General features: G+C 39.5%; 1 protein-coding gene across 1 annotated transcript in view; it reads left to right on the top strand.

The window, feature by feature from the left end:
* LOC134537824 (furin-like protease 2) overlaps positions 1-21,326 on the top strand; it is a 205,876-nt gene that overhangs the window by 175,411 nt on the left and 9,139 nt on the right. The window contains exons 7-12 of the mRNA XM_063378711.1: positions 3,984-4,294; positions 4,871-4,988; positions 5,991-6,313; positions 7,447-7,744; positions 8,994-9,181; positions 11,558-11,708. Coding sequence (XP_063234781.1) covers positions 3,984-4,294; positions 4,871-4,988; positions 5,991-6,313; positions 7,447-7,744; positions 8,994-9,181; positions 11,558-11,708 — 1,389 coding nt within the window. The remainder of the gene's footprint in view (positions 1-3,983; positions 4,295-4,870; positions 4,989-5,990; positions 6,314-7,446; positions 7,745-8,993; positions 9,182-11,557; positions 11,709-21,326) is intronic.

The raw sequence follows: 21,326 nt of genomic DNA on the forward strand, positions 1-21,326 counted from the left end.
CAAGGTCAATTTTCAAGGTCAAGGTCAAAGTTCAAGGTCAAGGTCAAAGTTTAAGGTCAAGGTCAAAGTTCAAGGTCAAGGTCAAAGTTCAAGGTCAAGGTCAAAGTTCAAGGTCAAGGTCAAAGTTATGGTGAACAGAACATTATACTAACATGTCTCCAGCACACTCTAGCAGACGAAAACAAGATGGTTGCCTCCAGCGGACAAAGACAAGATGGCGGACATGACGTCATACCAGCTGATGGTAAATACCTAGTTATTGGTGGTGGTAGGTCAGTCTGTAGGTGGCTTCTGTGGAGGAAGGATCTGATTTTTTTTTGATTTTTTGCCCTCACCGGTTTCTAACCAAGGACGGGAATCGATATAATCAATCAGAATTCTATTAAGTTAATTTTTTGATGAATTTTGGAATTTTTCCCGATTTTCTAACATAAAAATTACGGATTTCCAAGATGGCGTCTAAATTTCAAGATGGTGACTAAATTTCAAGATGGCGACCATAACGATAATTGCAACATTAATAGGATCCAATATGGTGGTCGTAACATAAAGTGTAAGAATGACATGGTACTCAACCAAGATGGCGGGTGTAACGAAATATGCAACATTTATATAATCCAAGATGGCGACCGTAACGATAACTGCAACAGTGGTTTTTAATATTTTTTTAATTCGATCAAATACTTTTTTTTATGATTTTTAAATTTTTTCCCGATTTTGTAACATAAAAATTGCGGATTTTCAAGATGGCGGGTGTAACGAAAATTGCAACGGTGACGTCATAATCCTAAAAGAGGCTTAACTGAGGCTTGAGTTAAGGATGCTTAAGCCTCTATCAGGAATTTCGTGGTTTTTAATGCAAAATGACTTTTGTGGTTTTTCGAAATCCTAATTTTCCCTCGGATCGGGAATTTTTCCCTCGAAAACGGGAAATTTTCCCTCGAAAACGGGAAATTTTGAGTCATTTTGAGTCATTTTTGCGGAATTTTCAGGAACTTTGAGTCAAAAATGGCCGCCGTGACGTCACAAACCAAGATGGCGGACCGACAATCATCAATCCACAGCCAGAAGCCAGTCCCAGCTCCGGCTATCCTATACTACTCTTAACCACCTTTGAATAATGGGGAAGATTGATTCAAGATGTTATTTTGGACATACGCCATTGCTGGTTATCCTGTATATAATAATAAGCCTCAATAACGGACCAAAAATGTGATTTTACAAAAAAAAAAAATATGAACATGCAAAAACACTTAAAACAAGATAAAACAGCGTATGTAAAAATTTAAAAACTAAAACAGCACAGATAATCAAAAAAAAATTTACAGCACAGAAGGATACAGTGGCTTAACAGCGACAATACTTTAGCAACAAAGACAATAAATAAAGTTCAATAAACGACCTCGGACAACTTTGCGACAAAACAAACGAAGCCAACGATGATAATAAACAGATAATGTGGACCACACAGCGGCAACACAGATACGGACAGGTTAAACCCAAAGATGTGACAAAACATATTCTGGACACCACAACGACAACAGCACAGATGAACACAGTAGGCTTCCTTAGACAACAGTTGCAATGTTTGGAGTACTGACATTTGTTCCCGTCCTCAGGTACAAACAGACTGTTTATCGCTGTTTTGTACAAGGTAGTTTTTGTCTTTATTTACTGTCCTTGTTGCTACTGTCTAGTTTTAAATCCACAGTGTCCGCCTGTGCTGTATGCAATAATTTTTTTGACTAATTCCTTCCGCGAATTTTTCTGCGCTGTTATGTTTTTAATTTTTTAACTTCGGCTTAATTTAACTTTTTTTCTGATTTGCATGATAATATTTTTTTGTATAATCATATTTTTTTGTTTATTATTGAGGTTTCTTATGACATAAAGTGTAGCCAGCAATGGCGTGGGTTGAAAACGACATCTTGAATAGACACTTAGCCAGGTATAAATAACTGTGGCTCCAACCATGTGTGACCAACCAAAGGATGATTTTGACCTTATTATCTACCAATAGGTAGGGACTTTTTTTTTTTTGCAAAAATATCAGAACGCTCTTTAGACTGAAAAAAGGTGTGCCCACGCCAGCAGGTTCTTCCTTGTAATTGGCTGCCGACTGCACGAGAAGCCATTGTCTTACTTATCCGGGTCATACAGGACGCGTTTGCTTCCGCACTGAACGGCTGTGATTCATATGTTAACAGTAGGCACGACATAAAAATAATAACTCTCCCAATCACGAAACACATAAAAATCTGCCGTTTTTTAACACACGGCTTGTCTCAAAATAAAGTTGCAAAAAAACAAACAAAAAAACTGCAGAATCGGTATGGTTGGGAAAATAACGCCAGTTCGTTGGTTGCTGATGGTGAGCCGTCTGAAGTGGATTGTCTGTGATTGGATACTTATTTCGGTGAGAGTTTCTCATTATTCTAGAGCCCTCCAGACAAGCTGTGAGCCAATAACGAAAGCACCTTAAACGTATATGTAAATGAATCTCAGCCTATCATGAAATCAATCCACGAGCTTTACCGGTATCTAAAAGTTTATTTTCTCTAAAAAGAGCGACTAATGAGCAGGGGACTCTCACCTAATTGTGCGTAGGACTGTGAAGTCTAACCTAGAGGTTTCAGTCCCTAACTATAGGTTGGTATTTAAAGAAATCAATATGGCGGATACCAGTAGATTTTATACTGTTTAATGCCACATGGTTTTTCATAAAAGGCTCATATTGACGGTAGAGTCTAGAATAAAGTTGGCTCTGATTCACTTTGGTACATACTTGGTGCTCATAAAAAAATAGGGGCATGTATTTGCCATGATAAGTCGAAATGAAATGAAAGTTAAAACATTGTAGCATCGTCTGTGTTTCGTAATTGGGCGAGTTTATTTCAGGTGCATGTTTGCTGTTGATACAACGAATCACAACCATTCAGTGTGCAAGAAAGCGCGTCCTGAATGGCCTGGTCAAATAAGGCAAATATTTCTCTTGCAGACGGCCACCAATTTCCAGGAAGAAACCGTTTGTTCTAGTATAACATATTGCACTCTAATAGCTGTCAGATTTTTTTTTTCCTTTCGCGAAAAATACATAACCGTAATAGTGAATTTTGAATTACTCTAAACCTTCCACAAAATGTCCCAACTCCCGTTAAGCCCTATAAAATTCGTCAGAAAAGGAAATTTAACTTACTCATATAGATCTTATCTTTGAAAGATTTGTTCAATGGGAGTGCATGACTTGATGTAAATTTTTGTACATACGCCATTGCTAAGAACTTTTTCTGTCAGTCGCACCTGTGTTTCTGTACCACGTGCGTCTCTGCCTGAGGACGGGAGCAGATAGCAGTTCCCGAAACGTCGCTTGTTTCTGTTTTGGTAAAACTATTGTGTTCATTTCGTCTTTTCGTTGTGTCGTGTTTTTGTCTCGTTTCAACTGTTGTGCTGAATTATTTTGGGTTCAATATTTTTGTGCTGTCATCATTTGTAGTTTTTTTATCGTTCTATTCTGTTTTGGAAAACTATTGTGTTTGTTTCGTCTTTTCGTTTTGTCGTGTTTCTGTTTCGTTTCAACCGTTGTGCTGAAGTTTTTTGGGTTCAATATTTCTGTGTCATCATTTGTGGTTTTTTTTTCGTTCTCTTAGTACATTTTTCTTTGTTTTTCTTTGTTTGTTGACCATATTCCTGTTACGGAATATTTTGTGGTGTTTATATCCTTGTTGACAACAGCAATTTTTTTGGTTAATTTTGTGTTTTTGTCTTTTTTTTTGGTATTTTTCTTTTTTCTTTTCTTTTTTTTTCTTTCTTCAACAGAAACAGTTCTTAACAATGGCGTATGTCCAAAAACTTACATCAAGTCATATAGATCTGTCAGTTTCATGCTAAAAAGCCTATTTCAAAATGACCAACTGAAACCAAACCACTGCATCTGGAGGCTATGTATGGATAATAATAGGAAGGGTACCGAACTGCCGGCGCAGGTCGAAGCCGTGGTACCTGGAGGAGTGCTCGTCCACGCTGGCCACCACCTACAGCTCCGGCACGCCCGGCAGGGACCGCAGCGTCGCCACGGCCGACATGGACCCGCAGCTGCGGCCGGAGCGCCTGTGCACCGTCGACCACACGGGCACCTCGGCGTCCGCCCCCTTGGCCGCCGGCATCGTGGCCTTGGCGCTGGAGGCCAACCCGCGGCTCACGTGGCGCGACGTGCAGTACCTGGTGGTGCTGGCGTCGCGCTCTGCGCCCCTGCGCGGCGAGCCGGGCTGGGCCGTCAACGGCGTCGGCCGAGAAGGTACTCGTGCTGCTTTGCCTCGAGAACGACTGTCCTCAAAACTTGTACCAGTGAAACCCATTCCCCAACTATCACTTACAAAGGAAAACTTTATATATTTGAACACTTATGCTGCCAGCCACATCAAATTTTTTTTTTTAAAACACTGTTATAAGAACAACAGTGAGAAAGATACATGGACCATTGGTGCAACATTTGAGACCTATCAAATTTGATACAAAGTTACATGAGACAGATAATATACTTGTTTGGCTTTCACTTATGCTAATTTACACTTCATCGGCACAACTCATTTACTTACAATGTGGCGGAACAAATGCACACAACTTATATTTTGAACTATCATTTTGGAATTTATTTTACAAAAAACTGGGACTTAGCAAAAATACTACACATTGAAGCTAGCGGTGCATGCATCTCGCAGACTTGAGTTCCAAAATCGCTGCGAAGTGTGTACCGCTCTCTGTCTTCTTCATTAGATAAGTAATGTGCAAAGGAAAAGTATGCCTGATATTTAGCAACACTCTTTCAGAAGTAATGAACTATAAAATTGGGCTCGTCTGTTCTCGGTGCCAGTGAGCCACAAATTCGGCTACGGGCTGATGGACGCTGCAGCGATGGTCACCTTGGCGGAGAAGTGGACAAGCGTTCCTCCTCAGCATATCTGCAAGTCTCAAGAAGTCAATAAAGACATGTAGGTGGATACTGTCTTTCACACATCTTCAGTTAAAATGTAGAAGTGTTGCCCTATAGATAGGACCATATCACATATTAATTACAAATAGATGCCATATAACCCTGCCAGGATATATCAGCCATAGGTACCCAGGAAACATTCTTTTAACATTGTGTTCTTAGACTCGTCAACCAAAAACTGGAATATCTGACTGATTTTGCCCAAAATGCAACATGCACGGTAGTCAACCCTGTCTTTATTTCTAGCTTCATCCATGATGTGCGTTACGAAACACTGTATTTTTTAAGCCATAGAACACAGAGAAGCTTATCAAACAAAATGGTCCATAACAAAAGCATCAGGATTAAACCCTGACGGCACATCTTGGTCGGAACTTTCCCCATATATATATATATATATATATATATATATATATAGTTCAACATAATCAAAGTGATACGCCTAGGGACAGTGCAATGCATAACGTTACTGTGCTTTTAGCCAAGTAAACCTTATGAAATATGTTTGTGCGCTGTGCTAGTAGCTTCATTGCAACGTCATATAACAATGTTCTCTCTACAAAAGATCGTATATTTGGTGTCATAGACCATTCTTACTATGCAATCAAATGTAAAAGACTTTATCGTGTAGCCACAGCATATGCAGCTTACACAGAGAAACAATCAAATAATATTTGAATATGTCGAAAGAAATATTTATTTGATGTAAAAAAAAAAACCAAAATTGTATGTTTAGCAAAATTGTTTTTGTAACCGAACAAAGTACATGGTTGAGTTGACAAAACCATTTTTTTCGGGTCCACCAAATCTTTCCTAGTACAAAATATTTGTTTGAATCAACTGCATGTATTTATTCGGCCATGTACAAACATGTACATTGTTGAGGCAAACAATCCTTTCTTTTAGTGCAAGGTGTCATTCCGGTTATCGTCATGAGGCATTGAGGCCACTTGCGCTCTGTTTGAACCGCTGCCAGACGTGCTCGCACTCTCCTGCTCAGGCCCATCAGCGCGGCTCCGGGGTCGACGCTGACCGTGCACATGGACGCCGACGGCTGCTCGGGCAACCTGAACGAGGTGGCGTTCCTGGAGCACGTGCAGTGCAAGGTGTCGCTGCGGTTCTCGCCGCGGGGCAACCTGCGCATCCTGCTCACCTCGCCGGCCGGCACCACGTCCGTGCTGCTGTCGGAGCGGCCGCGCGACGTGGTCAGCTCCAGCTTCGACGAGTGGCTGTTCCTCAGCGTGCACTACTGGGGCGAGCGCCCCGGGGGCCGCTGGACGCTGCAGGTCGTCAACAGCGGCAAGAAGCGCGCTGCCGACCAGGGTGGGTCTGCCACAGCCACACTACCGCAGTTTCCAGTTCTCTCGCCTTACCCATACATAGAGCTATGTACTTCTCGTGAGATGAAACTTCAATCATTTATTCTCGCACCAGCGATTTCTTCCTTGTAATTGGTGACCGTCTGCAGGAGAAGCAATTTTCCTATTTTACCAGGCCATTCAAGAAGCATTTTCTTCCACACTGAATAGCTGTGGTTCGTGTACCAAAATTTATAATGTGTACTTGAAAGTAACACAGACTATGCTACAGTGTTTTGACTCTCAGCTAGTCGTATAGTTTGCATGTTGCTCTTTTAATGCCGGGCACAGCCTGCTTCCATGGGAAAGCGAATTTGTTACTTTACTGAGCGATGGGATTACAGCAACTCGTAAACCTAGAGTACAGTAAATGCACGCTAACACCTGAGATGTAAAGAAAAATTAAGTATAAATGATTTGAAAAGTTGTTTGTCACGAAATGTGTTCATCGAAATAGTGGTTTCCAGTTAATTGTTTTCAGCCTCATGTATGTAAGCGAAGTAGGTACATGAGTTGCATTGACTCTTGGCAATATTTTCCCAGTTTTCCTAGTCTCACATCATTAGTACTCCAGAAATTGAACTTAAGTTATTCTGATGAGTTAAGTGGTCCGAATACTACACCGCTATTACTTACATATTGATGTAATATAATACATATCACATTGCATAAAGTTTTTTCACAAGTGTTATAATTAGTTTTCGTCGCATATTTAATTCTCTCTTGGCCTGTTAATGTATGCTTACTATGGGTAACATTCCCAAAACAATTTAGATGTAAAACAGACAATACCTCAAAATGTAGTACCTCCCACTAAGATGATTCGGATGTGATTCTTGTTGGGACTAAAGCAGGATTTTTGAACTTGGAAATTTTAGTTTGTTTTGCCACTGGTCAGTAGGTGTTCTTGGGTTCTCCCATTGCTTTTGCCAGATCTGCTGAAAAGCTAAATTTGTCACCCTTCAGGAGAAGGAAGGTGCTTGAATTTCCCATTTTTAGAAATCTGCCGCATGGTGGGGGATGAATTGTCTTCAGTTTCTCCAACCAACACGAAATTATTCCTGATGTACAAGCGTTTTACTGAGTGTTTGCGCGCAGGCCTGCTGAAGAAGTGGCAGCTGATCTTCTACGGGACGGCGGTGAACCCGCTGAGGCTGAAGGCCAACGAGAGCGTGGACTCGTGGAGGTCGGCCGAGGCAGCTGGACCGCTCTCGAACGAGGTGGACACGAGCGGGCCGGCGAGGAAGAAGGGCCCCAGCTACAAGAAGACGCTGCAGCTGGCGGGCAGGAGCAGTGCTCTGCCCGAGGGCGGCTGCCACGCCGAGTGCGACCAGCGCGGCTGTCTCGGCCGCGGGCCATCCCGCTGCCTGGGCTGCCTGCACTACAAGCTGGACAAGTGAGTGCGGACATACAGTGTGCAGGACACTAGGTATCAGAGTTGGGTCTGTTTACGAAAAGCATGTACATAAAGGGCGAATGAGTAGTAGGGTAGTTCAGAGTGAAAATAGTTAAAATACGTGTCTTCAGAATAATGTTTGAGCATATTAAAACACCTGGTAGATTCTGTAACTTTTGCCACGCTAATAGTTTAAATCAAAGTTACGACGACTGACTACCCCGGCTTCCTTTCCCATGTGGATAGCAAAACCTTCTACATTATTGTATTAATACGATTCTTCTTTCAAGCTATTAAACATACTTCTAGCATATGAACCTTATACAGCTACTATTTGTTTTGCTGTCTTGTGGCTAAACAGTTGAATTTAAATGGAGAACAGACACCAACTCCATGGCTGAATGCAATTTTTGAACACACACCATTGTCATAGAAAACCGACTGTGTTCGTCGCTGCTGTCGTTACGTTGTCCATACTACCTGTTTATTTTCATCGTTGGGTCAATGTGTTTTACAAAGGCTTTAACTCTGTGGGTTTATGTTTTAATTTTTATTTCTAATTTTGCATTCTTATATTTATTTTTCCATCACAAAAAGTACAACAATTCAATGGCGTATGTACAAGACATTTTTATTAAATCAAAATTCCCCATTGCACGAATCATTTAGGCCGGTATTCCAAGACACAGACATAAGGGTTTAGGTATTTGATATGCTAACCTGTACCTTAACCGCATTCCTAGTGCACGATAGGACACGACCATTCCCTAATTTTTAGGGAACGGATTTTGGTGTCCTAATCTGTTTACACAAATTCCGCGCATGCGCAGAACTCACTTTTTCGTTGATTTCGTTTAACGTGTTTGTGTGTCAAAATAAACTTAAGGATAGCGAAACACACATAGAATACATTTTATACACTTTAATAGTCATAGCAAGAAATAATCGGCCCTTAGAAAGTACTCAAGAAGATTTAAAACGGTCATAATTTTGTACTTGATGGTGCTGCTTTCTCTAAAATTTTGGACGCAACAATCGTATCGATGGTTGCGAAACGTCCGCTAGAATGCGTTGAAAACCAGTTTCTAGCCTCGCGCAGGGCACCGTTTATTAAAACGGTTGCCGATCTGTTACACGGAATACGGCCCGCGAGTCAGGTTATGTACGGTTCCGTCCCAAACACACCCTTGGCCGAACGTGTTGGAACGCGCCCACTCCGCCTGAGGGTTGGCTCGCCGGACATGCGCAGCACCTGCGTGCGGAGGTGCCCGCCGCGCAGCTTCCCCAACCAGGAGGGCCGCTGCTGGCCGTGCCACGAGTCCTGCGAGACGTGCGCCGGGCCCGGCCAGGACAGCTGCGTCACGTGCGCCCCCGCGCACCTGCTGCTGTCCGACCTGGCCACCTGCCTGCAGCAGTGCCCCGAGGGCTACTACGAGAGTGAGTCGCTGGTGGCCATGCCGTTCCGGGCGCTCATTACACTCATTACATTACAAGGGAAATTCTTGGAAACCCTGTTGCCAAGGATATTTCTTGCAAAACTACAAGGCAGAGCCTTGCAAAATCGCACATGGTACAAAGCTCTGCCTTGTAGTTTTACAAGTAATATCCTTGGCAACAGGGCTTCCAAGGATTTTCCTTGTAAAATATACAAAAAATTTCTTTCAGTGTAGACTGCCACCACTCACGCAACTTTGGGGGATTTTTTTAACATGTATTATTAAATAACTTATTTCAGATTAAAATTACATTTTATTTTCATCACCCAGTTTAGAACCATTTGCATCATTTACTATATCAATAGGTAGAGACCTGCACAATTTCGCGGATTCAATGACCTCCAGGACAGACTCTACTACACTCTACACACTCGGGCAAATGCCACCTGTTCATTGGCTGCTGACTTGTGAGTCGTCTCGACCGAGTGTCTGTGATTCGACACTTCTTTGAGGAAGGGTCTCTAATTGGCCCTCATTACTCCAGATTAACAGTGAACCAATTGCAGAAGCAGCGCTAAGGTATAATTATTTGAATTGTAGCATATCACGAAATGAATCCTCGAATTTTGCAGGTCTCTATCAATAGGTGATATTTTATGAGTTCTAGGTTAATAATTACAAACTTTCATTAAGGCCGCCAATTTGGTTCGACACGATGGCGAATGCCAAGACAGCTGAAGATATGGTGATTGGCACTTACTGCACTTTAGTGGGTGTGAGTTTGTATATATATATATATATATATATATATGTGTGTGTGTGTGGTTTATAAATAATTTTAACTATTGCAGGTACTGGGACAACACAAATGATAAATGCCGGGTAAGAAAATCAACTCAGTATTATAGTTGTTTTCATGTAAATGTACAAATTTACAAAAAAAATCTGTAATTTTATAATGAATATTTATGTTCCATTTACACAAAAAAAAAACGTTGTTGCCCCATTTGTAGACACACGGAAACTTCGCAGACTATTTTGGTCGGAAGGCCAACTGTAAAAAATTATACATTTGAATCACTTTGATGAATGATAGTAGGCGGAAAAATTTGCATGTTTAATGACCTCCAGGTTAGACTCCGCGATCCTCTGTATACTCGGGCAAACGTCACCTGTTGATTTGTGACGTGTCTCAACTGGTTAACTTATGATTCGATACTTCTTAGTTTGAGGGTCTCTAATTGGCCGATAGTCCTCCAAATTAACACTGACCCAATAACAGAAGTAGCACAACGGTGTGTATATATATATATATATATATATATATATATATATATATATATATAAATTTTATCATATTAGGAAATTAATTCGCGAATTTTTTCTGTCTAGCGAGTGCAACAAAATTCTATCGACATTCCTTTATACGACTGTGGGTCGTTCAACTACAAGCCTGCAGTAGAGCGGCCGAATTACTTTGACTATTAAAACAAAAAAGGAGTGTCTGCCGAATGAAATCAGCCATAGGTACCCATATTTGGGTAGTTTATACACAGGAATGTGAATTTTAGCCTGACACATAATGAACCCACGTAATTTTCGGTTCTTTATTCGTTTGGCAGGGCCATTTAGGATGCGTTCGTTTCCGCTCTAAATCGCTATGGTTTGTGTGTCAGCAGATAGGCACCTATACATCTGTCAAAAAAAGTTACCAATTTAAGAAACACAGACGATGCTACATTATTTTTAACACGCAGCTAATTTCTAAAATTTTCACTTAATTAATAAATGCCTCTGTTTGATTTCTAGGGGTTGGTATCTTTTCTAAAAAAAATAAAATAAAAATAGAAAAAATATATATCTGTACACCTATGAGACTGCAAAAAGGTATACCTGCACCAGCGGTTTCTTCTTGTGATTGACAGCCGTTTGCAAGAGAAGCCATTGCCTTATTTGACCAAGACACAAATGACGCGTTTGCTTACGCACTGAATTACTGTGACTGGTGTTCTAACAGTAGACATGCACTTGAAAGAAACTCACCCAATAACGAAAAACAGAATATGCTACAGTGTTTTAACTTTCAGTTAGTCTCGGAATGTTTTCGCAAAATATGCATGCTCCTAAGAATAGGGGCTGGAAAAAAAAATCTGCAGGTTCTGTAACCTCTAGGATGGACTATGTTCACTTGGGAAAATGTCACTTGTTCATTGGCTGCTGACTTGTCTTTAAACTTGACGGTTTCTCATTGGTCCACAGTCCTTCACTGTGACTCCAGCATGAAAGATGCACCGATGAAACTGAAATATCTTGAAAGAACGATGAATTACTGGCAACAAGTTTTGGTGTTGGTTAATAACAACTTGGTTGTTTTCAGGTTATGAGCAAGACTCTTGCATCCCGTGTGAGCCGAACTGCGCCAGCTGCGAACACCGCAACTGCACCAGATGCGATCATCATTTGTTCCTGTACAACAACAAGTGTTACGCGACATGCCCGCAGTTCACCTACGAGACAGGTGACCACAGGTGGGTTCATCATCATTTTGTGTTATAAAAATTAGGCAAGTTTACGAAATGACCAATGGCGAAGTAATAGTTGCTTTAATTTTTTTGTTACTATGAATCAATTTTGTTTTCAATGTTTCGAAAAACTTGCAGTGAAACTACCTGGGTGAAAAATACAGCGCTTTTAGAATTTTTTTTTATAAAATAAATCTGTATAAACAAATATTGGTTCCAAAAAATAATCTCATCGGTAATATTTTATTTAAAACTAAAATGGCTTGCTAATCATTAAATGCAATGAAATATTATATATTTTTTAATTATGACTGTTTTAGTTGGTGAGCTACCGAAGTCAAAGTGTGAGGCGTCTCAAATGGGTAACTTTCAATTCGATACTTTTTTTAAGGGTATATAATTGGGCTAGAGTGATCCAAATTAACAGTGAACCAATATGAAAAGCAGCACAAAGGTATAATTATTTCAATTTTAGCGTACCGCGAAATTAATCCATGAATTATTTTGGTCTGTACTTTTACTGTGTATTAATGAAGTCTTAATAGCCTGAAATGACTTTGTGACGTGGCTGTTTTGTTTTATTTTAAACTCAGATAAAACCAATATCTGACACAGCCCTGACAAAAAATTGGCAAATAAAGTACGTAATAAGATGATATTTTATTGAAAAAAAGTGGTTAGAAAGTTTTTTTTTGTCCAGTGAAGAAAACACGTGCCATTTTAATGATACAGTGCTTATTGCTTAACCACGCAGACGTGTGTGCTTCAACATTATTTCTATTTTCAGCACTAACCTTATATTATGTGTGAATTAGTTAGTTCTCCGTAGCAGATAGTATCAGTTTTATTTTTTTTAAAGAATTGTGTGTTGTCTTACTATTTGTTTTCAGACTTGTTTCAAAATCCAAAATTTTCCATTGTATAATTTGTCTGGGAATATTTTAATATTTAGTGGTTTTTTAAAGTGACAAATATGTATCTAAATATTTCTTCTACTCCATTTTATTCCCGTCATTGAGAGGCGTTTATTTGGTTCGTCAATTCAGTTCAAATGCCAGTTAATTATTTATCATTGGAACGAAAGATAATGACGAATATTCTTTAAGTGGACAGTGGATTATGGTGTACATACATCTTTACACCAGGGATAAAAACAAAATATCGGTAGAAGTATAGGAATGGAGGTACTGACACTGGAGTCAGTGTGTGGAGCGGTAGCGGGTCAATTTTCGACCGTCCTGACGTCACGGCGACCATCTTGAGTTATGACGTCACCATTGCACTTTTCGTTACGACCGCCATATTGGATTCTAATAAAATGATCGCCCTCTTGGATCTGATGTCTCAGCCTCTTTTTATATTCTGACGACACAGCCACCATCTTGTTGTCGTCTATTAAACACCATCATCTTGGATGTAGACACGACTGTCATTTTGGTTTTTTCTGTTCTGCTGGAGGCCGCCATTTTAGATTCCGTCATCTATGTTTCTACTGTTTGTTCCTAGAGAACGCCAACATCGCTCTGCCGCATGCACATAAGGTCGATGTTACATGTTCCATGCTAATGTTGTTGTGGTCCTTATCGACACAAAAAATTTTTTTTTAACTACTTACATTGGAAGGGCTGTGATTCGAGGCATGATAGCTACAATCTCTGTGTTGGAAAACCTACGCCTTTAACCGCACGGCCATCGAGACCATTACCGAATAAAGGATTAAATAAGGTTAATAAAAAACTAACGCACGTATACAGACTTCAAACTTTTTTTAATTAGAAGTAATAATGAATATAGTCACCTGTTCGGGACCGAACCACCATATATATATTTTTTTTTCAGTACATGCTACCAGGAGCGGTAGTTAACACACATTACCTGCTAGAGAGTGGTACCGCCATCATGTTTTCAGTAATCTATACCAGGAGAGATAGTATTGCATAGTACACACAAAGTCTGCTAGAGTACATTGCCGCCATATTAGTTTAATGTTTGTGCGATAAAGTACAGAAATCATTTATTTCCAGGGCACTCGCCAACTTGTCGGCTGTCTTGGCCGCTATGTTAACTTTCTGTAACTATTACGCTAGAAATTCGGAAAAAGTTCCAAAAATCATTAAATATTTCACTTATTAAAATAATGATTCAATCAATTACCGTCCTTGTTCAATGCTTCTTTGATACAATAAAATATAATTGAATTAAAATTACATAAAGTGAGAGGTTTGAGAAATAAAAACAAAAAGTACAAATAAACAATTTATTACTACATTTCCACACTACTACAAACATAAACAATTCAGTTTCTACCTTTACAGTATTTCAAATGGTCCGCCAAAGAGTCAGGGCGTCATACAACACACCTCACCTATCACTCTGTGACGAACGTAACGACGTGTTTAGTGGGCAGTTCCAATTTCATGATGTCTATCAAGCTGAGCTAGCATAAAGATTCTTTCACAGTTTGTGCAAACGGGTTCTTACTCGCGCTTAACTGACCCAGTGCAGCTATTATAATGTCGATGTAAGCTATCTTGACGGTTAAATTGTTTATTACATCTATGGAATTGAAACAGTGTTCTTTGCAGTGCATTATTCGGGCACTCGCGTCTTTCATGTCTGCGAGCATTTGCTGGTTTAAGAAATGATGCACCACAGTATTTGCTCTGGTACGAAGAAATTCCGTCATTCATTGAGTATCCGAGGTTGCTGGTAAACCTTCAACTGATGGAACAGAAAAAGCCAATGCCGGTATCACAGCAGGATCTCTGCAGTTGGCGTCACCGATGGATTTTGGATCTCTGTGGCTACCAGCAACGCTGCCATCAGGGTCTGCACTGCTGATTGCAGGCCTTCCTTCCAAGTCGACGTTAAAGATATCATCGAGTTCACAGGACTAGGCAATTACGCAACTTATGCACAAGACTAGTCAGACTAGCTTTCCCGTACTGATCCGCGGCCAGAGGTTGACCGAGGGTCCTATCGTCTGGGCCTCACTTATATACCCAAGGTTGATAGTACAATACGAGAGCCAAAACAACATTTAAAAAATGAAAGCACATTAGTAAACGCACAATAAACGAAAAGAAAGCAAATTTGGAAGAACAATCTACAAAAAGGAAGCTCAAATAAAAGCACAATCGACCAAAGAAAAGGACAAACGCTTCACACACAGGACACGCATGGACATACAATGAACAAATAGTACACACAGGACACATAATGGACTCACAGTTCATACTGGCAACACAGTACACACACAAGACACGTAATATACAAACAATAAACACACGGTAAACACACATGACACGAAATGGACTTACAGTACACACTGAACACACAGTACACGCACACAACATGCAATGGACGCACAGCACACACACGTGACACACACTGGATACGCAATACGCTGGACACTGGACTGAAAGTACCACTATCTGGACATCACACAAATACAGGCGGCTGTTGGAATACGACGTGAGTCAAAACAAAGAATTTTTAATTTTTTTAATATATTAATTTGCAGGTACCTTAAAACTCTAGAAATAAAAACAGACAACTTCAATTTTTAAAAATTTATTTAGAAAAATATACCAATACATATTAGGTTAAGGAAGTAAGCTTTCCGTGAAAAAAGTTTTTAACGCTGCATGGACTGCCTCGTCGACTTTGGGACAGTCTCGTCGATTTCGGTTCCAACTGGTTCGCTGGTCTCGGGCTCATGAACACAGGTATCTCGCTGGTCATCTTTGGTAACGACTGCTTCGATAAGACATGGATTACGTTACCCTGCACCTGGGCTTTGCCTTGATGCTTGTTGAAACTGAACTACAACGAGACTCACGACATTTGGGCGATTGCGTAGATGCATCGCAGGTCACAACAAGTTGCAAAACGTCCATGTTTGGTGTTGCACGTGCAGACGAAGCGACTACTTCTTCGATGCTTGCTGTGCGCGGTCTCGTGTGATAGACGGCACAGTTTCCAGGGCACAGCAATCTAGCATCTGCTGAGTCGGTTCGTAGGACACAGAAAAGTGCGTAAACCGCCAGTGCCGAGCGCCACCATCACAGGTTTCCGTACATGTGCTCAGATATCCGGCATCCCCGTAGCTGTACTCGACCCTGCTGAAGCTAGGTCTAACGCTCACGTGCACGTTGGCAAGATGAAACGAAAACATCTTTTTGCAGGTCGGACAGCAACTGAAGGCGCGAAATGTTGCACGCCTTTTATATATGCAGTCTCTGCTCACACTGCACATGTCATTTCCGTATTAGCTGCGAGTTTGTACACACTGGTTCAAACTTGTCGTATGGCTGCCCGCCATAAATTGCACTAAGCTTGCGCAGGGAAGGACAGCCATAGTCGGTCTGGAGGTCTCCAATTTCGATGACTCAATCACAAAATTTTCTCAGCCCTTTCTTCTACTCAGGTCCAGCAAAATAAATGATGTCACGTGGATTCTGCAGTAGCAAATATACTAGAGTGTTTTTTTTTTTTAATTTGGTGGTACCGAATTTTACCATAATAGTATCTGCCATGATAGTATTTGCATAGTCATTCATTTAAGCGTTTACTTTTTTGTCCAGTAATTTCCAAGGATACGGAGACAGGAAGGCATGGGATCCAGCCCTGCCGTCGTCCTCGTGCGTGACAGCAATCTCCTTTAGGACGAATCCGTTTGACTATGGAAACCTTGGAGGTTGCAGTACATCTTGACGCTAGCAAAACTCGGCTGTAACTAAGTTAATCTCGCAAACACACTAGTATTTATGAGAGAATCTTCACAAGCTTATCTCGGCAGTTGTACGATGCAAGTTGATCGTGAGGTATCAGACAAAAAGCATGTAATAGGTGGAATATTTCCGCTCTTCGATATATCGATCCTACAGTCGATGATGTTTGAATTTATTAAATCGACCTATTTGTAAACTTCAAATACACCATTAGCGGAGCCTTGTTCTTGAAACTGTCGGGAATGAGTATTGGTGACTGTATGCGGCCATAGTATGCTTGCTGAAACTTGGCATACATTTGATATGCAAGAGGAAATTTTCCGTTTTCAAAGTCGATATTCATGTCCAAGTACGGGTAGCTTTTGCTGTTTAAAAATAGTTTTACATTACATATTTGTCAGTTATGGAACACGGAGCGGTTAACTCCTGCTTTGAGCTGTCTTCCAGCCTGAAGCTCGACGATGATGTACCTTGGTTTTTCTGTAACGAAGCTGAACTTGGACTTTACTATCCAATTAATACGCAGAATTTAAGGCAAACCAGAATACGTTTCCAGGTTCCAGGATCGGAATGGTACTTCAATGTTCATGACATTTTCTATGTTCTTCGGCTTTTTGACATTTTCGATCGTGCTCACTTGGACGTGAGGTAGCATTGACTTTATTGACTGTAGTGTTAGTGAGATATCCTGTGTGTTTTATGCAGCAATAACTATTGCGTTAATTTGTGGTTTGGCTAGAAGCAGCACAAGCTCTTGTTTCGAATAATTGATTATATGCTTGTAATATTCAGTGAATCCAAGAAGCGTGGTCAGGGGAACAGAAACTTCGAAACATGCAACATTAATAGAATCCAATATGGTGGTCGTAACGTAAAGTATAACGATGACATCGTACTCATCCAAGATGAGGAGTCGTAACTAAACATGCAACATTTATATAATCCAAGATGGCGACCATAACGATGAGTGCAACAGTGGTTTTTAAGTCATATATTATTAAATTTTTACTATTCAATTGGATTGATTAATTTTTTTATTAATTTTTAAAATTTTTCCCGAATTAATATTATTAAAATTACAGATTTTCAAGATGGAGGACTTGACGTCATACTAGATGACGATATATATACTTTTACCTATGTGGTGGGGGTCAGTCTGCCTGCAGCCACCATGAGGGAAGGATTTTACGTCATTTTTATTTTTTTGTACTCGTCGGGTTCGAACCGAAGACTCCGAGCTCCATGTCGAAAAAGTATGTTTTTTTTAAATATTTTATTAAAATTTGATCAATTGAATTTTTTTATAAATTTTATTTTTTTTTCATTAAAATTGGATAATAAATAAATGTTTTTAAAGATGTCGGCCGTAACGGAAATTCCAATGGTGACGTCATAATCCAATATGACATAATCTATGATGATGTAAGAGGCTTATCTGAGGCTGTAGACATGGTTGCTTAAGCCTCTTTATACCAGGTGTTCTATCTCAGGCAAAATGCCTTTTGAGGTTTTTTGAAATCCTAATTTTTGAATTGTGGAATTTTTTGAGAATTTTTTGGGGTTTTTTTTTTTTTTCAAAAAAAGGAAATTTAGGCGAATTTTGAGGAATTTTGGGCAATTTTTGAAGGTCAAATGTCAAGGTAAATGTCAATGCAATCTAAGATGGCCGCCGTGACGTCACAATCCAAGATGGCGGTCGGCTCCACTGGCTCCACAGCCTGAAGCCTGGCGCAGGACATACATTCCTATACCACTAAGGACATAGATTTTCCAACCCAAAGGTTAGAGCTCTCATAGTTCAAATCACAGTGCTTCCAATGTATTTTGTAAAAAATTGTTAAATTTATTGTTTTGATTAGGAACACAACAACATCGATGTTATGTGCATGAGGCAGAGCGTTGCTGGCGCTCTCTAGAAACAAACGGTAGAAACAAAGATGATGGAATACAAGATAGCAGCCTCCAGCAGAAACGAGAAAAAAAAAACTAGATGGCGGCCTTCATCAGAACAGAAAAAACGAAGATGGTGGTCGTGCCGACATCCAAAATGACGGTTTCCAGCAGACGACAACAAGATGGTGGCTGTGTCGTCAGAATAAAAAAAAAGTGGCTGAAATATCAGATCCAAGATGACGGTCAGGTTATTCGAAAACAAGATGGCGGCTGTAACGAAAATTGCGACGTTCAGGGATTTGGGCGATTGCAATATGGTGGAATTCAAGGTCAAGGTCAAATATCAAGTTCATAGTTGAAGGTCCAGGTCAAATGTCAATGTAAAATGTCAGTTTCATCTAAGATTGCCGCCGTAACGTCATAATTCAATATGACAGCCGTAACGAAAAGTGCAACGGTGACATCATAATTCAAGATGGCCGCCGTTTCATCACACTCCAACACCAGTGCCAGTACCACCAATCCTATACTACTATTGGGAAAAAATTGTGGTCGGTCTACAGATTACTAAGTTAAAATTTTCAAGTTGGCTACCTAGCTTTAGAGGAAACTAGTGTTTTTGAGGCAATCCACCCTCATTTTCAATAACATTTATCTTGGTTGTTTTCTTTATCTTTGTTGTTAATACTCTAACTTGTTAACGGTAAATTTGTTTAAAATAAGATTATATCTAGCTGCGTATTGGTAAAACTGTTTCCTTTCACTCCATTTTGAATTAATATGATCTATGCTCATTTTTTGACGCAAACCGCAAACTCACTAAGAACGGCTAGGAATCGACGAAGTCTGCAGTTTGTGTCGTACTAGAAGTGACTCCTAGCTGAATCGGATTTGGCCGCACTTTCCCTGAAGAAGGGGTATTTTCTTTCAAATAAAATTTTCCGGGTTATGCTGTGTATAGAAATAAATGATTTTCTACCTAGTTTATATGATTTTTGTGAACTTTACTTGGTTAACATTCTGAAAGTAATTCAAGTGGTATAGTCCTAAAAAAATCTTATTTAAACAGAACATTTGGATTATTTTGCACAGCCTGCCTGCCTACCTGAAAAACAAATTTTGCAAGTATTTCTCAGCAAACAATTATTTTACTCACTTGTTGATGTATGTTTACAGCCTAAAAAGAAAAGATAAAAATATATTTGCTTGAGCACTTAACAACAAAGCTTCAAGCACTCAACCCGACCGAGTCTAGAATATCACGTTTGTTTACATATGTTGGACGCTATATTTATTATTGTGAGAAATTCATGTCACAAATAAACTCTAGTAAATATTGTGACGCTCTTACCATCCCGCGATGTGGTGTTTTGTGGCTCGGTCCTGTGGGGAAAAAAAAAATCGTTTTTGCACGAAGTTTTTGCTACTGTAAGGCGAAAAGGGGAAAAGATAAATGTGGCTCCGTCAGCCACCATCGATTTCTCTCAGATTCCCGTAGCTAATGCCCCGTTGATTGATGGCCAGTGAGGAAATTCCGACGAAACAGCCTTTACACCCATTCGGCTATTTGCGTAAAAGAAATTCCTCGGCAATTTTTTTTTTTTTTTTGTAAAACTGGAACGAATACCAGCATCGTTGGTAGCCATGTGCACGCCGAGGCGACGTTATTCTGTGCCGGGGAGAGCAGACCTATCATGGCCGGAGTCTGGTCTGCAGCGATTAAACAGAGTCAGAGACCTACGAAATTAGTTTAATTTCTTTGGAAACAAGTTAGAATGTAAAAACGTATAAGTTGGTGTGTTATTTTTCAAAGGCCAAGCATGACACGTCTCGAAGGACTTAAAAGCCATTATAAAATAACAAAGATATTTATTTGACAGTCCTTGAAAGAAAATAAACCAATCAAAAAACAAACACAATTTATAAGTTAATTTCTTCTGAGAAAGTTTTTTTTTTTTAAAATTGAGTGACTGGTTTGAGGTAAGAGCATACATCCCTGAAAGTTCCAATCTACTTTTATATTATATTATATTATATTATAGATTGTAAATAGATTCCTTTTATGCTTGTGTCTGTTTCCATATTCATTTTTTATTTGTGTAAAAGGGAGTTATTTAAGTATATTCTATTTCTGCCCACCTATTAAGGGAGATATAAGAACTGCTTCAAATGCAAATCATAAAATGTACAATTTGAAGGTAATGAATAACTTAGACAAACCTTCAAAGGTGGGCAGGAATAGAGTGTACTTGGATAGCTCCGTACTATTTTCTTCGGACTTCTCCGATACACGTTGTATGCCACTAATTATACAAAAACGTAGCCAGGAATATTAAACATGAAGTGTTTTAAAGGAAATGAATTTTAAATAAACTTATTGTATTAAAACAAATATCGAATATTATTTCTTAGGTTATGATTGCAATCTATTTGAATAAATGTATTTAAATAAATATTATTCTTGTTTCTGGAAAATTATGCATTACTTCTTAAGTCTTTATACCAAAATCACTGCTTTAAAAAATGCACATAATACATTTAACGCATTTTGTTGGTGTTTTAATTATTAGCTTTCTTTAAGTTCTGCTTGTGAGTCCACTTGGCTCCAGACTATTCGAAAGTGACGGAAATGAGTGTCTGAACACATCTTTGTCAAGAAATGAACTCACGAAATTTGAGTCCCTAGATGGATTCAAATCAAGATAGTGGTAGACATTTGATTTTGTTTTGATGTTGTTTAACTTCACACAGCTATTGGCAGGGACTTAAGGCAAAGTGATCTCCATGATTAAGAGTGCACTTCAAACTACTAGAGTACTAAGTTATCATAAATGTAAGTCGTTCCGGGAACGAGCTAATGTGACCTTTTCTTGTGTCAAAAAATTACAAAGGATGAGAATTATTGGTTATAGTTTTAAGTAAACAATAATTATCTCATAAATTATCCAGTAGCATTGTCGCTTAAACTCCAAAATTTTAATACAGTAATACCTTTAGT

Source organism: Bacillus rossius, chromosome 1 (assembly GCF_032445375.1).
Source record: "Bacillus rossius redtenbacheri isolate Brsri chromosome 1, Brsri_v3, whole genome shotgun sequence".
NCBI classification, from domain to species: Eukaryota; Metazoa; Arthropoda; class Insecta; order Phasmatodea; family Bacillidae; genus Bacillus; species Bacillus rossius.